Source organism: Peromyscus californicus, unplaced genomic scaffold, assembly GCF_007827085.1.
Source record: "Peromyscus californicus insignis strain IS unplaced genomic scaffold, ASM782708v3 Scaffold_7__1_contigs__length_154581171, whole genome shotgun sequence".
Lineage (NCBI taxonomy): Eukaryota > Metazoa > Chordata > Mammalia > Rodentia > Cricetidae > Peromyscus > Peromyscus californicus.
This window is the reverse complement of record NW_026294595.1, coordinates 109,985,588-110,002,442: the sequence shown is the minus strand read 5'-3', so window position 1 is coordinate 110,002,442 and position 16,855 is coordinate 109,985,588. Positions and strand designations below refer to the sequence as shown.

Below are 16,855 nucleotides of genomic sequence, written 5' to 3'. Positions count from 1 at the left end.
TGGAACAATGCCTTTTAGAAGCTTCCCAGAAGTTCCCCTCATGCCTTCTTCTGGAGTCCATCTCTGTAAATCATTGGCATGTTTACATTAAACAGTAGAGATTGTCTTTGCCTGTTTTTTTGTCCCTACATAAAATGCAATTGTGTTTTGGGTCTTGTTTCTTTCCCTCAGTATTAAGTTTCTGAGATCCATCTATGTCCTGCTTAGTTATCACAGTTTGTTTATATGAAATTCACAAAGAATATAAGGACTGGATTTATCTCCTCATCAGCCTACAGACACAGAAGTAGAGAGTTAGAGCAACAGAACTCTCAACCACTGCTGGCAGAGTGTCAACAGGAAATGCTGCTTTGGGACACTGCATATACTCTGACCCAAAGACCCCATATCCCAATTTGTACACAACACATTCATCAAAACTCATGTGCTATAATTCCCACAGCAGCCCTCACAAGGGTCATCCATCTGGAATAGACATTTTCAGTAGATTATGATTAGTCAACCAGTTTCACCATGCTGTGTCTCAGCTTGAACATTCTATTTCTCTCTCTATCTCATTTATTAACATTGTGTAGAAAAATACATTTTCTAGAAATATTTTTTGGATAAAGGATGTCAAGTAAGATAAACAGGGTAAAAAGAAAGGAGGAAAGAAGGCAAGAAGCATGTTGGGAGGATCCTCAAGGTAACAAAATTAGGAGAGGGGATTATTCCATGATGAAACATTTGAGTAAAGACCTGTGACTAAAATTTACATAAGAACAAACTAGAAAGTGCCTTAGATGAGGTCCAAAACAATGGGTATGGCTCTGGAACAAGAGTGAAGACAGAAATATATTCAGTGAATTAAAGACATGCCTATTAACATTTCTGCTTGTAGTTTTGTTTTAAAGGTCCCCCAAGCTCCTGAACCACCAGAGTCACCAAGAGGAACACACCCATCTCCCTGCTGCTCATCTGGCATGCATCATTATTTTCCTTGGTCAAATAATTTTTAGAAAGGCTGATGCAATTCCAGGGTGATTTTCTAATCTTATTTCCTTTCTTCTCTTATTTTCTTTCTGCTTGTCCCTCTATTCTCTCTCTCCTCTATTGCTTGGTGCAATAGTCTGTAAGTTCCAGAATTCAACCCATTTGAATGAAAGGGGTAGGAAGTTCTTATGGTACCCATCAAAATTGTCCAGATCTAGAATAACAAGGATATATGCTGTCCATTCTCTTCAGGAGTTAACAAAAGAGAGAACACAAGCAAAGGCAGCAGAGGATGCTCTGAAAAGAGAAACTCTGTGTTCTGAGCACAGCTGCCTGAGTTTGGAGGCATCTCCTTTTGTACATCAAAAGTCCTGGTCTTCAGGCCACCTCAGCCTGATGTGCACTTGGTGGGAAGAGCCATCTCTCCTGGAAGTCTTCCAAACCTGAAGAGTAGAGGAATCTGTCCTCCAACCTATCCCAAAGGGAAATATATGTTTATGAATGTGAGAAGCCAAGGCAGCACAAACAGAGATTCACAGGAGAAAGGGAACGGATTTAGAAGAAGCAACACCCTTAGCAGTACAATCAGCGTGACTTACGCTTTCTCCAGAAATGCATCCCTGGACATGTTCTGAGCCAGCAGGTTTGTTGCCAGGCTGAAAACCTCACTTGTCCATTCCTGAAAAATATAAGTCACACTTGAATTAGCTTAACTATTATTCAGGTGTAAAATATGCTTTTAACTTGTCTTCCAGGAAGACAGATGAGTTAATTCAAGTTGGATAGGAACAGCTTCCTACCTACTCCCTCTTCTCTTTAAAATGTTATAATCAAATTCAAATCCGAGTGATTCTCTTTTAATAAGGAAATGTATAAATGAAGATACAGTTTTCTGTCTTTTAAGTTCCTCATGGATAAAACTGCTGTGCTTTAACAACTGTAGTTTTTACTATTTTTTGTTGAATTATAAAAAAATATAGAATAACAGAAAAGTTTAAAAATGTGGTAAATCTATTTTCAAAAGAATGAGAAAAATCTATTTCCTTCACTACTCACATAGTGGAAATTTATAGTAGGTTTCTACCTACTATACAAGGTTTATAGTGTTAGGCATGGATTCCCGCTTGTGGAGTGAGCCCCACATCCAATCAGGGAGCACATGGTTACCCTTATACAAATTGAGCCACTGCTGCCCCCATGAGCATGTCTTGCAGGTTTGGTACCATAGTTCCTGGATTTGACATCTGGGAAAGAGCAATGATGCTTTCACCTCCATTCCCCCCCCCCCCCCCAGCATGCATAACATCATCTGGAACTGTGCAAGATACTAGTGGGAGAGATCTCAAACAGTTCTGGTGGAAAATCTAGAATCTTCCGATCTTTGTACTCATTGTAAAATGATGTCTTTTACTTCAGCACTTTTCCAACTTAGGTTTGTTATTATTTCTACTGCTGATTTTACTTAGCTTTGCATAGTATCTTTAAAATTGTGATTATTTGCTTCCTGGCTTAAAACCCTAATAATGTGCTATCATGTAACAATGGGATACTTTGTACAGGAGTAGAACAACAGTGGATGAAGAGTGATTGGAAAGGGAAGGCAGACTGATTAAGACAGAAAACTAACTGAAAGAGCCAGAGGTAAGCAAACATGTTACAAGAAAAAGGAAATGATCTAACAGGAAAGAGGAGAGAGAGAGAGAGAGAGAGAGAGAGAGAGAGAGAGAGAGAGAGAGAGAGAGAGAGAGAGAGAGAGAGAGAGAGGAAATTCCAACTAAAAAGTAGAGTTGTAGGTCAGAGTAAAAGAACATTTCATGTGTGCTCAGATGTTCAAAGACAGCAAGTGAAAATGTAATAGCACCAAATGGGCAGGATGGGCAGTGAGGAGAGCCAGGATGAAGCTGAGCACTAGGGGAGTTACTTGACAACAATGAAATGAGGAATCTGAGGCTGAGCATGTAAAGACCTCAGCCGGGAGGCTGCAACAGTGCAGGTGAGGATGCTGAAGTTTTGACCTTTATGGATTAGACAGCGGGGATTTAGAAAGAACAGCACAGGACAGCTAAGGAAGGAACATAAAGTCATCTACTACAAAAGCTGAAATGCACACAGCAAAGCAAAGCATCAAGACAATGTTTTCAATGGCATGGAAAACAATTTTACTAAAATTAGATGATTTGAATAAATAATATTGCCACTGGTTTTAAAAATTTGTCTCTCTTATAGATTTTTCTAGAATAAGATCAAACTTAGATCTCTCTGTGGCAACTTTATTTAGCAGTGAAAGTATTTATAATTGAGGTTGTTGGATGGTTTCGTGGGTTTGTTTCGAGCAGCTGTCATCAACCTGTGGGTGGTGAGACCCTTTGGGGGTCTTGTATCAGACGTCCTGCATATTTACATTATGGTTCATAACAGTAGCAAAATTATAGTTATGAAGTAGTAACAGAATAATTTTTTGGTTGGGGGTTACCACAACATGAGGAACTGTATTATAGAGTCATAGCATTAGGAAGACTGAGAAACACTGGTTTAGAGCTAATTTCACACCAAATACAAAAGGAATTAAAAAGTTTCCAGAAATTTAATTTTAGTTTGACGTTTTAGGCTGAAAATCTGTCTTCCACTATATCCAACCCAATAAAAATATAATGTGAGCCAAATGGAACTTTGAATTTTCTAGTAGCCAAATTTAACAAAAGAAAAAAAGTACATAAAATTATTTTTAGTAAGGTATTTATTTTAGTTCAGTATTTAACCTGTTTGAGCACCTCTGGGGCATTCCAAATAAGAAAATTCACACAATTTCATGTACTTGGTCAGTCTAAATATAGATATAAAAATAAAAATATCGTATAAAAATTACTTTCACGCTATATATAGAAGGTAATTATGAAACATAAATTGGTTTCATGTTTAGACTTGAATTCAATCCTCAAGATTTCTCATTAGATTGGAAAAAAAGGAAAAAGTTCCAGAATCAGAGGCATTTCTGGTGGCCGTGGCTGCCAATTGGTCAGCACAGGTTTTCTAGATCCATTGGTCTCTCTATGGTCCTTTCACAGAAGAAACTATCATGTCTTACTTTGGGTTGCCCAGAAGCAGATCCTGAGATGAGGTTTGATAAGGATTGGGCTTATTACAGTGTTCCATGACAAAATTAGAGTAGTAGGTAGGAACAGTCAGAGAGGAGGGAGAAGGGTGAGAACCGCACAAGGTCCTAGCAAGCCTGACATCGGTTTAATCCCACCCTGTGCAGAGGCTATCTCAGAGCTGAGTTTGCTGACAGGTGAGGAGTATGGGTGTGGAAATGATTGTGCTTGTTAGTTTTGGTGAAGGGCTACAGGAAGAGGAGAGAAAGACGCAGGCACTCTGGTCTCTTTGCTATCAAGGTGTGTTCTAGCATTCAGGGGAGCAGCCACAAAAACCACGTGGCTGATGGCAATGTAAGCGGAATGACAAAGAACAAAGTCAGTGCCCTGCTAGAATCCTTCCCAGTACAGTAACTAGTAGTGTTTTGGGATTTTTTTGAGTAACAGAAGTAGCCACCTTGTACAAGGAAGGAATATACAACCAAGCTCTGGGGTAACTGGCCCATATATGGAACATTTCTCAAGTTTCACATGTATTTGCACCAGGGTTTTGTTGAAGAGAACTTGTTCCTTCAGTAGAGCTGAGGAGGGGACAGAGATTCTGTATTAGGAGTTTCTGGGCAAGGTCTTGGCTGTACCACAACATGAGTGGCCGGCCATGTTCTAGGGTCGACATGTAGCGCCCCAGAAAGCTTGTTAGAAACGTTGATTTCAGGCTCCACACCCCATCAGAATCTATACTTACCCAGGAACTCTTTATGTGTTTTATGTGTATCCACATTTAAATATACAGCTGGGCTAAAAGCAGCCTGCTGAATAGCAGGAGAGTCCAGGATCTGGCTTGGGAAGCTTTAGCCCAGTCTTTGTTTATTCTGTTCTCAAGCAAATAAATAGATGGTTTGGGGCTGTTGAGTTTTGCATAGCCCCCAAAGACCTTGCAGCTGTGTTAGGAACAACACGGCTAAAGAGAAGGGGCCAGAGCATAATGAAGTATGAGGAAATAAGAGTCACTGCTAGAGATCAGATTACTGGTTTCTTGGACTTCAAACCTGAACTCAGGAGAATATGGAGTATGCTTTGCTGTGGGACCAGTGGATCTTACTGGGACTTTGTTTTCATAAATCCAGTGCTGAGCCTATGGCCTGAGAAGGGCAGCTTCTTTGGTGTAGAGGATCTGGTCTTTTCCTTTCAGAAACCAAGTAAGGACAGTCACTCAACTTGGCTTGACCCCAGTTGTTTAAATCCTGAAACTTCTTAGAGGACATTTGCTGTGGGATGTTCTGTATGGCAAATGTGTTGCTCTGATTGGTCAATAAATAAAACACTGATTGGCCATTGGCTAGGCAGGAAGTATAGGCGGGACAAGGAGGAGAATAAAGCTGGGAAGTGGAAGGCTGAGTCAGAGAGACACTGCCAGCCGCCACCATGACAAGCTGCATGTGAAGATCCCGGTAAGCCACGAGTCATGTGGCAAGGTATAGATTAATGGAAATGGATTAATTTAAGCTGTAAGAACAGTTAGCAAGAAGCCTGCCATGGCCATACAGTTTGTAACCAATATAAGTCTCTGTGCTTACTTGGTTGGGTCTGAGCAGCTGTGGGACTGGCGGGTGACAAAGATTTGTCCTAACTGTGGGCAAGGCAGGAAAACTCTAGCTACAGACATTTCCTGTCTTAGGTTTAAACTTCTCCTTGGGACAAAGACCTTAACCTGAGAAGATGACTAAAGATGAACTGTGTGGAATTCTGCTGGAGTTTCAGAGCTCCTGTTTCAATCCCTTCTCCATTCCCTCTCCTCTCGGATGCCAATTTAGACATATTCCAAATTACTTTTCCTACCATGTCATGAAGGTAGTGCCCTTTTATTTCTAGAACTATTTAAGTTATGAAATTTGTGGCATATGATTTCATGTGTTCACTTAATTCTACGAACACTTATTAGTCACAAGTATCAATTATGGTGCTGACAACTGTTTGAATATTTATTACATTCTGAAGGGAGAGCTTTGCATCCAGTAACTGGCTCTCATAATATTTTTCTAGGAGATGGGTAGTTACTATCCTCATTTTACAGAAAGAACTCATGGATTCAAAGCGCTTATAATTTGTACTGGGGCTAATACAGTCACTGCTTGGGATCAGATCGCTGGTTTCTTGGACTTCAAACCTGAACTCTTAGATGCTGGGTTCATCATTGTGTTGTTCTAGAAAATTCAAGGACAGCTAATCTACACAACTAAACAGATGAATAAATCCACTGAACTGCATTCAATAGCCAACACTGATTTATAACTTCCTATAGCCAGGCTATGTTGTAAACATTTTATAAATAACTAACTCATAGTCCTCACAATACCCTCTGAAAGACAGTCTATTGTCAACAGCACATTTTGCAGATGAAAAAGCTGATGATGCAGAGATGTTGAATAAATAGCATAAGGTGGGCACATATAGTTAGGAGGCACTTGGAATTGGAACCCAGGTTTGCCTCTCAAGTTAAACACTTTACCACTCCCTTAGAAGGATGAAGTGAATGAAGTAGGGGAGAAACAAGAAATGATCTAATGGAGAGAATACGAGGCCAGCCACAAAATGCAGAACTGACGTCTTGCAGCCCTGATGGAGATGGGCACCAACTCAACTCAAATTTCCTTTAGTTCCTGTACAGAGAATAAAGAAAAAGATTCAGCCCCTGACATGATTCATCTTTGTCCTTCATCCAAATACCATCCATCCAGTAGTTCAATTAAATGCTCCCAGTTCTGAGAACAAAAAGGAATTCTCCAGGGCTAATTCAGCCTCTGGCTAAGAAGAGTAAACATACAAAGACTGTGTCTTTGGAAAGAAATGTCGTTCTTGCCAATGTTTCTGTTTTCTACTCTTCTGATTCATGTTATTTTAAATGTTCTAATATATTTATATTACCTTTCATTTTTCAGTATTTCATTTTTTGTTACACATATAAAATACATGGACTGATGTAACTAACACATATCTCTAATCCAAATTTGACAAACATTAACATTTTGCCACAGTTCCTTAATTACATTTTTTTCTTAAAAAATTTCTTAATACTTAAAACATTGCAAACTGTTGCAATACAGTTTAAATTGATTCTTCCCTATGTTCTCCGCCCCCACTTTTTTTTTTTACTTCTCTTTCCAGGAGTAAGCTCTAGTTTGAAAGGTAAATATCAACATTGCATCTATTTTTATGTGGCATTCTGAAGAGGGTGGTATAGTTCAGGGTCAATAGACTGAGGCCTGAAGACTTAATCTAGCCTGTCATTTGTTTTTTTTTTTTGGGGGGGGCAGGGATATTCTGTGTGGCCTTGGAGTTACTCTATAGACCATGCTGGCCTCAAACTTTCAGAGATCCTCCTGCTTCTTCCTCCTAAGTGCTGGGATTAAAGATGTTGTCAGCAGCCAATTTACAGAATGAGTTCCAGAACAGGCTCCAAAGTTATACACAGAAACCTTGTCTTAAAAAAAAACAACAAACAAACAAACAAACAAACAAAAAAGTTGTTGTCTGTTTTATAAATAAAGTTTTATTGGAACATAGACACACTTCTCATTTCTGCATTGTTTGTGGCTGTGTTCATGCTATAATGGTAGAGGTGACTATTTGTAATGGAACCATCCCTGAAATGTCAATACTACATAGCCCCTCTTAGACAATGTTCATTATCTCATACTATGGCACCCTCTATGCTTGAAATTCATTGCATGAGTTCTTGTTTATAATGAATATTATTTCTTTAAAACAAGGCTCTTTCACATAGGTCCAGTTCATTTAATTCCCATATTCTTCCTCTGAAAGAATGTATAACTTGAGAATCTCTACTTTTACTGATGGATATTTATCTTTATTTATTTGAAAATGTTTGTTTCATGCTTCATTTTATCTTAGGACATAGCCAAATGATTCTCTATTGTGAAGAACCTAAAGAATTCTAGGATTCCAGCATTTTTATCAGTATTATTTGTTCAATGAAATGATACTGTGCATTCTTACGGGCAGAGCACAAAAACTTGTGTTTCTTGCATTAAAACAAAGCCATCTGCTATCATTAGACATCCAGAAAAGTTGTTCAAATCTAACTGACACAATATGAAACCCTACAGTAGTTTTCATTGACATCCTGACTCACCAATGTAGTTGAGCATTTCTTTATGTATTTGGGAGCTATTATTTTTTTAATTTTTTAAAATTTCATACTTATATTCTTATTTTTTTTCCTCTGTAACAGAGCAAGTGCCCTAAACTCTATCTAGCCCCATACTTATATTTTCAACCCACTTTTCTTTTCATTGTTTTAAAAAGGTGTAGAGTTTTGCTTGTTTGTGGACTGAGTTCAAACACATCCACCAATTTCAATGCCACTGCTGCTAGTAGAAGTCAGAAGTACACAGTGCTTGAAAGTTTTGAAAGGATCCCATGGCATCATGGCATGTCCGTTTCCCAGGGAATGGCTTCAACTTAATATTAAGCTGGTCGAATCACATGAAAAGGCAAAGTGTAGCCTCTTTCAAAAATATATATTCACTCAAAATATTCTTTGGGGAGGTGAAAATATTCTAGAAGGTCTCTGAGTATCTCCCTGTTTATACACATATGCATATAAATAATACATTATATAAGTATATACATATAGAATTATAAATCAATGCGTACTGCCATAAAGGACTAAGAAGGCTCATGTTCTAAAAGTAGATACTTCCAAAGTGTCCAATTTGACAGCTGTATTGTAATTATGTATTAAAAATTATTTTGTGTGTGGTCTATGCATGTGTGTGAGAGCTACACTCATCTGAGTGTATGCATGTGTGCATATGGAGGGTAGAGGGCTAGAAAGTGACTTTGAGTATCATCTTCTATTGTTCTCAACCCTATGTCTGAGACAGTGTCTCTCACTGATCTCAGAGGCTGCTATTTGACTAGACTGGCTACCTGGCAAGCCCCAGGGACCTGCCTGTCTCTGTCCCTTTCCCCAGCACTGGAGTTACAGATGTGTACTGCCATAACTAAATTTGTGTATGCTGAAGTGTGGGAGTCTACCAGAGACCAGCTCCCACCTTGCTCCTACCTTTTGAAGGGTTCTTGGGTGGAAGAGAGAAGAATGAGGAAATATTTGGTAGAAAGTTAGACCTAGACAACGAGGAGAAAGACAAAGACACGGGACAACTTCGGGAGGGCCCTGAGTCAATACCCAGTTGTGGCTAGAGCTTTATTCAAAAAGGCTTTTATAATATGCCAAGGGGAGAGGCAAAAGACTTCCCCCTTGCAAGATCAAAGCACACCATACAGCCAAGTGTAGATCCTTCCAAATACCTGGTAACACACCTGTGGCCAAATCATCTCCTTATGCAACCCTGCTGGGTAGAGCAAGCTCAGATTCTCTGACCCTAAGGTCTCACTAGGAAGGCTCTGTAGGTCTCCACACTGAAGGTCCAAAGAGCCAGCACTTCCTCTACAGAGCAGTCTCCTCAGTTCTTGTGATGACATTTTAAATAAACATTTTAATGCCATTTTACGTTCAATGCAAAACTGAGTGGCAGGTACAAAGGGTTTCCATGTATCCTCTGCAGCACCATATGAATAGCTTATTTCATTATTAAATATTCCCCATCAGAGTGATAAATTTGTTGCAATCAATGAACTTCCATTAACTAATTATTATCACCCAGAGTCCACCTTGTGTATTAAAGTTTGTTTCTTGATGTTATATGCTCTATGAACTTGAGAAAACCTATAATGGCGCACATCAGCACTTATTTATCGGAGTAGCTCTCCTGCCGTAAGCATCCTCTATGCCCTATCTATTTACCTCTCATTTTACATAATGAGTTTCAAAGGGGTCTTAGGATTTGCCATAATTTAAAGCTAGATATTTTAACACTTGTCACATGTTTTAAATACTTCATATTCTACTTACTGATAGTTGCTAACTGCTGTCATTTTTAACAGTGATTTCCAACTAAGTCACCTCATCTGTGGCAGCAGCCTGGTATGTGAATGAGGCATAACACTTTATGGCTCCTTCAGAATGGCCTCGCCTGCCTGAGCATGTGTCACTACCCTGCTAGTGTGAAACAGAATCCATGATGTAGGGCATTTTTCTTAAGGATTCTGTGAAGAATCTTTCCATGACATGAGAACTTCTATGTATTGCACAGCCTGTGTTCAAATCAGAAAAGACTCTAAGAGAGGTCACTGCATGTGTGCTCTGAGACAGAACACTCAGAATGTTAGATACCATTCTGGAACTGTTTTCTTGTTATTTGGTAACAGAGCAGGTCTTAGATCCTATCATCACAATGTTCCTATTTTCATCTCGTATGCAAAGAGAAGTGACTGTCAATCACAAAACTGCAAGACTACCATCCTTGCTACAACAAACCCCAAACAAAAAAGTGTACTAGTGTCAAGTAATTTCAGTGTTGAGACACAAATATTATATTGCTCAGCTGATATAATATCAAGGAAAGATGCATTATTATTTTCAAATGGCTTTAGGCTACAATTGGAAAATGCATAACTCAAGCTAACTTGGGAAATAGAAGAATTGATCAAGGACATCGAGTTATTTATTGTAATGGAAGGAAAAACTGGACAAATTGAAGAAGAAGAAATGCATAATAAACCAAGACCATCAAGAATCGAGTGTGAAAGCCAAGGCACATTCTTTACTGCTTTTGCAATGAATTTGCAAACAGTCATTTTTTTCTTTCCCTACCAGTGAGCTCTTTCCTGTGGCCCCAACTGCACCAAGTTGTCATAGATGGTGGCTCCTGTCACCACAGAGAATCTGGCTGATTTTTTACCTCTAGTATAGAACAAATCTGGGACTGGTATAGTCGGTCTACCTTTGGGGTCAATCAGTTCATGTCAGAACCTTGTAATACATAAGAGGCCAAATCCTGAGCTAGGTGAAGCAGTACATAGAAGGAGGGGTGTGTTAGAAAACACTGCATTTTGCTCAAGAGCCCGGGGACAAGAATGTGTGCCATCCCTTAACATACATGGATCTCATCATTCTCTGACTGATTTTACAAATTGGGTGATTAAATTCTTAGTCACTGAGTTAGACTGTCTGACGCACTTGTAAATGAAAAATACTTCTATGCCTTCAAGGTTTTGTCTTTGGAAGTTAATCCCTATGCCTCTCCTATAGTTTTAAGTTTTGAACATCACATTTGGCTACAGGGTTGGTGAGTTGGTTTTGTTTGTTTCCTAGTGTAATGTAAACTATATTGGAATGGGTTTTAAGAAAGTTAGAGGTGCTGGGTATAACATGGCTGTGGGAGTTCTCCAGTAAACAAAGTGTGAGACGTTTTGTGTTGGGGTTTGGAGATCTGTCCTGAAAGCACTGGCCTGCTCCATGCCTTGCTTTGGGCTATATCGTAAAGAACTAATGGCCAATCACCTTTCTGCAGTCAAGTGAAGCAGCACTGTGCTAAATGGTACTCTAAAGGTCTAGGGAGGCAGTCCCATGCCTGGAAGTGCATTGCATGTGCACAGCTCCACACTTTAGTCTGTTTTTGACAGGTGTTAGGTCTAGTACAATGCTAGACTTCTTAGAAGAGTTATTTGTTTGTCTGACATACAGGGAAAGTTCAGTGCAGTCACATCAGACTCAGATTATATTGAAGAGGATAGTGTGAGAAAATAAAACCCTTTTGTGTTGGTTTGAATATATTTTGTCCCCTCTGAAATGCATGCTGAATTTTATTTGTCATTGTGGCATTAGGTGATGGCGTCATCAAGAAGTAAGTAGATCAGATGATTAATGGTTCTCAAGGATTATGTTAAATCCTGGAAGTGTGAAGGAGTCCTCATTCTCATGGGACTGAATTAGTGACACAGAGTGAGGTATTAAAAAGTGTGGCACCTCTCATGTTCTGTCTTTTCCACATGAACCTGCTTGCCTTTTATGTCACAGTCTAGGGTCTTGGCCGGATATGGAGTCCTCACTCTTGAACTGCAAACTTCAGAACATGTTTAGCTAAATAAATCTCTTTTTTTTCCAAGTACCAACTCTCTATTATGTTGCTACAATGCCAAAAAATGGACCAAGAAATCCCTCAGAGAACAGGTAGAAGCAAAAAGACAGGTAAGTGTGTCTGTTGAAGTTAGACAAGGAGAGGTCTGTGCCATCACTGTGAGCTACGAGGGTACTTTTTTAATTAGCTGGGTGGTGGTGGTGGTGGTGGAGGTGGTGGTGGTGGTAGTGGTATTTCTTTCCAGCTAGTTTCCTGACTCATTCCTGGTGTGTAGAACCCCCAAAGATTCACACCTATGGCTCCATGTCAACTTGCCATATTCTTGGGATAGTACCCCTCCCGTAGCCTACTGTCACTTTTATGAAAACATTTGCTACTAGTCTAATCCTGATAGTCTTGATGTCAATTATTTTGCCTGTGGCTGACTCAATACTGTGTACTATGGATGATAAAAGTGTATAACCAGGTTCTGTTCTTATAGTAGTTTTCTAATCCTGCTTATTTTTAAAGATATTCTATTTGAAGACGTTAAAACAAAGATTTTTTTTAAAAACACAGCTAATTCTACAGTGGGAGGAACTCCAAGAAGGAAATGGGGAGCAATCACTGTTTCTTGGAAGTTAAGTGGCACTGCTTATTTGCTAAACTGAAACGTTTGATGAAATTAAAACTGCATTCCTTGAAAATTGAGTTGTAAGTATGCACAGGTTGTTCCTCGTTAACTTATAACATAATGACGGAATTCTGCTAAAACGTAATTTTCTCATTTGGAAATCGATTTGTTTTAAATACCTTAATTATACCTCCCGACTTTATTTTAAACCCACTAGCAAACTGGTTTCTTTTCCTGGAAATGAGGAGGGGCTTGGCCCTTGGTAGGAATCTGGATCCTGATGGTCCCTCCTCTGCCATAAGAGCTACTCCTCTGCCTCTGGCTTTGAGTACTTCATTTATTTTCAGATTGTTGAACTCTCTTCTAGATGATTTGAAAGTTTTCTGCAGTGATCTTTAGTGCTACTATTTGCCATATCTGAGCTGTGGGGTTACCATTAAGTGCTGCCCTTCTACACTTTGGCCTAACTGAAGGCCACTGTCGCCTATATCAGCTCTACATCCAATCCAAAATTAACTCAACAACTTGCTTAGCTCTAATGTGCTCTGTTACACATGGACAGTCATAGGAAAGCAGAAGTTGCTGGGGTTTCTGAGAAAAATGTGACTTCCTGATGTGGGTGCTCCTGAAAACACATCATGGCTAGGGATGGGGAAACATCTCGTTCCTGTTAGCCTGGGTCTATCAATTTGAGAGACCATTTTACCTTCATGTATCCTGATACACAGAGGAAAAACGTAACAACACATAATATACAGACAGAAACTGCTACCTTTCCATGTTACCATTTGCTTTGGTGTATCTTGGCCCCCTAATTCCTATGCTACACACCACGGTTCTTTCCAAAGACTTTGCTCAATTTCTTAAAAGATAAACTCTAAGATTTGTGCCATTGGAAGTAACTGGCTATAAATTATTCTGCACAACCAGGAGAAGGGAATGAAGGGGATAGCAATTTGTCTGCTTTCCTTCAGTTATTCGTCTCATTGACATCCCCCTCTGGTGTACATACACACCCATGTTCCAGATTGAGCCAAGGCCCTCATGCATGCTGCTCTGAAGTACACATCCATTCTTTTTTGCTCTTCTCATCCCACTTTCCCATTCTCACTCCTTGCTCTGCTGACCAGCAGTACCCAAGCTCAAACACCCCGAGCTGTTTCTCAACAGGTCTCAGCGTTTCCTAATGGCCCATTGCATTCTCTTAGAAACTGGCACTTACATTTCTTTACTATCAATTTCATAATATCTTAAGCAGAGTAAGAGGACTCAGTGCTCATAATTCAATGTTCTAAGGCTATTTTTCCTTCCTAATTAGCTGTGTGTCTCAATAAAGCTATTTAAAAACAACAACCCTGCAATCATCCTTAGCATCCTCTTTTGTATCCTATTATACAGTAAAAACATCAGCAAATATTTGGCCTTGGAAGATTATCAAGAAACCAGTCTTTGTTCAGACTTCAGCCCAAGCACTTGAGTATTTCCTTTACCTTTCACTTTTGCACACCTGCAAACAGAGTGACACCGTTAAAGTATGGCACATCCAACCCATCCTTTGGTCACTCATAACAATAAAGATGATGCTCACAGTATCCACATGCCTCTGAACTAGCATCACCTCTCATCCTATACATTGTCATTTCTCTGCTACTACAGAGTGTCTGCTTTCAGCTAAACTGGCCTACCGAGTCCTGCCATTATGCTGGGCCTTCTCAGGATCTTGTCTCCCTTATCTTCTTCAGGCTTTCATCTACTGGCATCCTCTCATCCTGGCCCTTTCTCAACAATGTGTTTAAAAGCAAAGTGTTCTCCCTCCCACTCTCCAGCACTCCCTACCCTTCTCTACATGTCACTTGTCCTGACGTGTTTTGCTGTCGGTCTACTCCCAATTTTAATATTTGTCTATTTCTCTAACCTTAGCTCTCAAAACAGTGCGTGACAAACAATGGATAATTAAATATTTGTTAAATAAGTGGATATTACTATATAGCCATTAAGGAAAACTACTAAGTTGTTTTCAAAAACTTCTTGTTCTCTTTAGTGATGTATAAATTACTTGGGAGCACTTAGCTAGCCTCCTCAAGACAGTGACTGATATCCAGGGAGAGCCACCAGTCTCTCTCAAAGAGTGCCAAAGAACTGTTTTTCTCCAGGACTTTACATAAGGAGGGGAACATGAGACAAATCAGGCTGACCGTGAGCTCTTCTTCCTTCCAAAACCCAACAGTGATTCTTTCTTTTCTCTTCTTTCCTTCCTCCTGTTCCTTCTTCTCCTTTCTCTCCTTCTGCTCCCTCCCTCTCTTCCTTTCTATTATTATTAATTATTACTATTACTATTATTATTATCATTTTAAATTATTTTCCTTTTCTCCTTCTTTTACTTCTGTTTTTCTTTCTGTGTCCACATGTCTGCTTCAAGCCCTGTGTCCAAGAAAACACATTCAAGGCACACTCAGCTGCCAGGCCTCCGAAGTCAGGGGTGCCAAGGAGTGGGGAGAAGGTCCCCTGGCTCTGCACCCAGGGGTGGATAGGTGAGGAAAGATGCCACCGCTGAGCTGGCTTTCTGTCTTGTATTGCTGGGGCTAGCAGGACTTGTACACCTGACCGTCAGAAAGCACAATTATTTCTGTTAGCAGGTTTATATGTTCCCTTCACTTTAGCTCAGGTGCCTCTATGTGGGATCCTGATTGGCTCCATGCAGCTCACATTTAACACATGCAGAAAAGTGACTTGAAGGACAGAAGGCAAGAGATGCTTTCTTCCACAGTCCCAGCATGACAGCTGCTGTGGCTTATCTGTGAGTAAGAAAGAGATGAAGTCCAAGTTGCCCTTTCTTCTCTTTTTATTATGAGTCTCTCTCCTCTGACTTTTAAACTTTTATAAGAGTGTTCCAGGTGGGTGACATTTTCACAATGTAAAATTCAGGATTTATCTGACTAACACTCCTGCAAAACTCAGGTGCAGACTGTGGGGAAAATTGTATTTTCCAGAGGTGGACTCCCATAGCTATCAGACAAGAGTGCAGTGGATGGAGCTTAGCCGGTGTTATGATTGGCAGGGGAGAGCTGAAGATGATGACAGCATGGGTTGTTTAAACGAGAATGTCAGAAGTAACAAAGAATGAAGAGCTCATAAAATACAATAAATAAAGTGTCTTTAGGTCACGTTTCTCAGCAGTCATTTTTGGCATGTGTACCACCAATAACAAAATCACACATAGTGCCCCTTATATCCCTAAACACATTATGGAATATCATTTATGGCACCTTTCCCCCCTTTATTATTTTGCATTTAAAGAAAATTCAAAGTTTTAGTTATTGACTACTTATCACAAATTGGTCCTGAAATGAAAATAAACTGTATATTTTGAAGAGAATATATATTAGTGTTTATAAATCTTTAACTCAATGTACATGTTTCCATAATAAAAAAATATGACTTTTATCTATGGGGATTGGTTTAAAACATATAATACTATTAATTTTGAAGAATGCCAATGAAAATTTGCAAAACTTTTTTGCATCAAGTTGCACAGTAAAAAATAGCCCAGAACTGGCTTCGTAGGTCTCTTCAGCTATTCCAACTTAATTTCCAACTTCCCTCGATTGGTTGTAATTTTCCTTCTCTTCTTCCCTCTTCTTGTATTGATGTGTTTGTTATTGTAGTTCAGGTTCTGATTTTAGAGTTACCCTCTATCTCAGCTTCCCAAGTGCTAGGATTATCCAGGCCTGGCTAGTTTTTTTTTTTTGGAACATCATCAACAAGAACAAAAGTCCCCTCCATGGATCAACTTCTCTCATTTCTTTAGCTGTAAGGTGTCAACTGCTAGGAAGCAGAAGCTGATTTCCATATTTTAAAAAGCGCACAGTGACTATTGGTATACAGGCAGAAGGAACAGGGGTTCTCGATGGAAACAGGTTGGGTTTGGGGACAATTAGAAGAATGGAAGTCATTGTAATTGATACCAAACATGTCCTCCTACTCAGAATTTTTGTAAATTATGGACAGAAAATCATGGGAACATTCTATGCGAGGAAGCTAGAAACAACCATCCATTAAAGGAACCTCAATTTCTTCTACCCTCAAGGATGAGACGATTAGAGTCCATGGTGCTCAAAGCCTTCAGGGACTTGACATTTTCCGTGATCTACCAGTTGTTCTCAACAGTTCAA

General features: G+C 39.5%; 1 protein-coding gene across 2 annotated transcripts in view; it reads right to left on the bottom strand.

Annotated features, from left to right (window-relative positions):
• Plcb1 (phospholipase C beta 1) overlaps positions 1 to 16,855 on the bottom strand; it is a 714,140-nt gene that overhangs the window by 225,430 nt on the left and 471,855 nt on the right. For both annotated transcript variants that reach the window (XM_052724082.1, XM_052724081.1), the window contains exon 5: positions 1,572 to 1,651. In XM_052724082.1, coding sequence (XP_052580042.1) covers positions 1,572 to 1,651 — 80 coding nt within the window. The remainder of the gene's footprint in view (positions 1 to 1,571; positions 1,652 to 16,855) is intronic.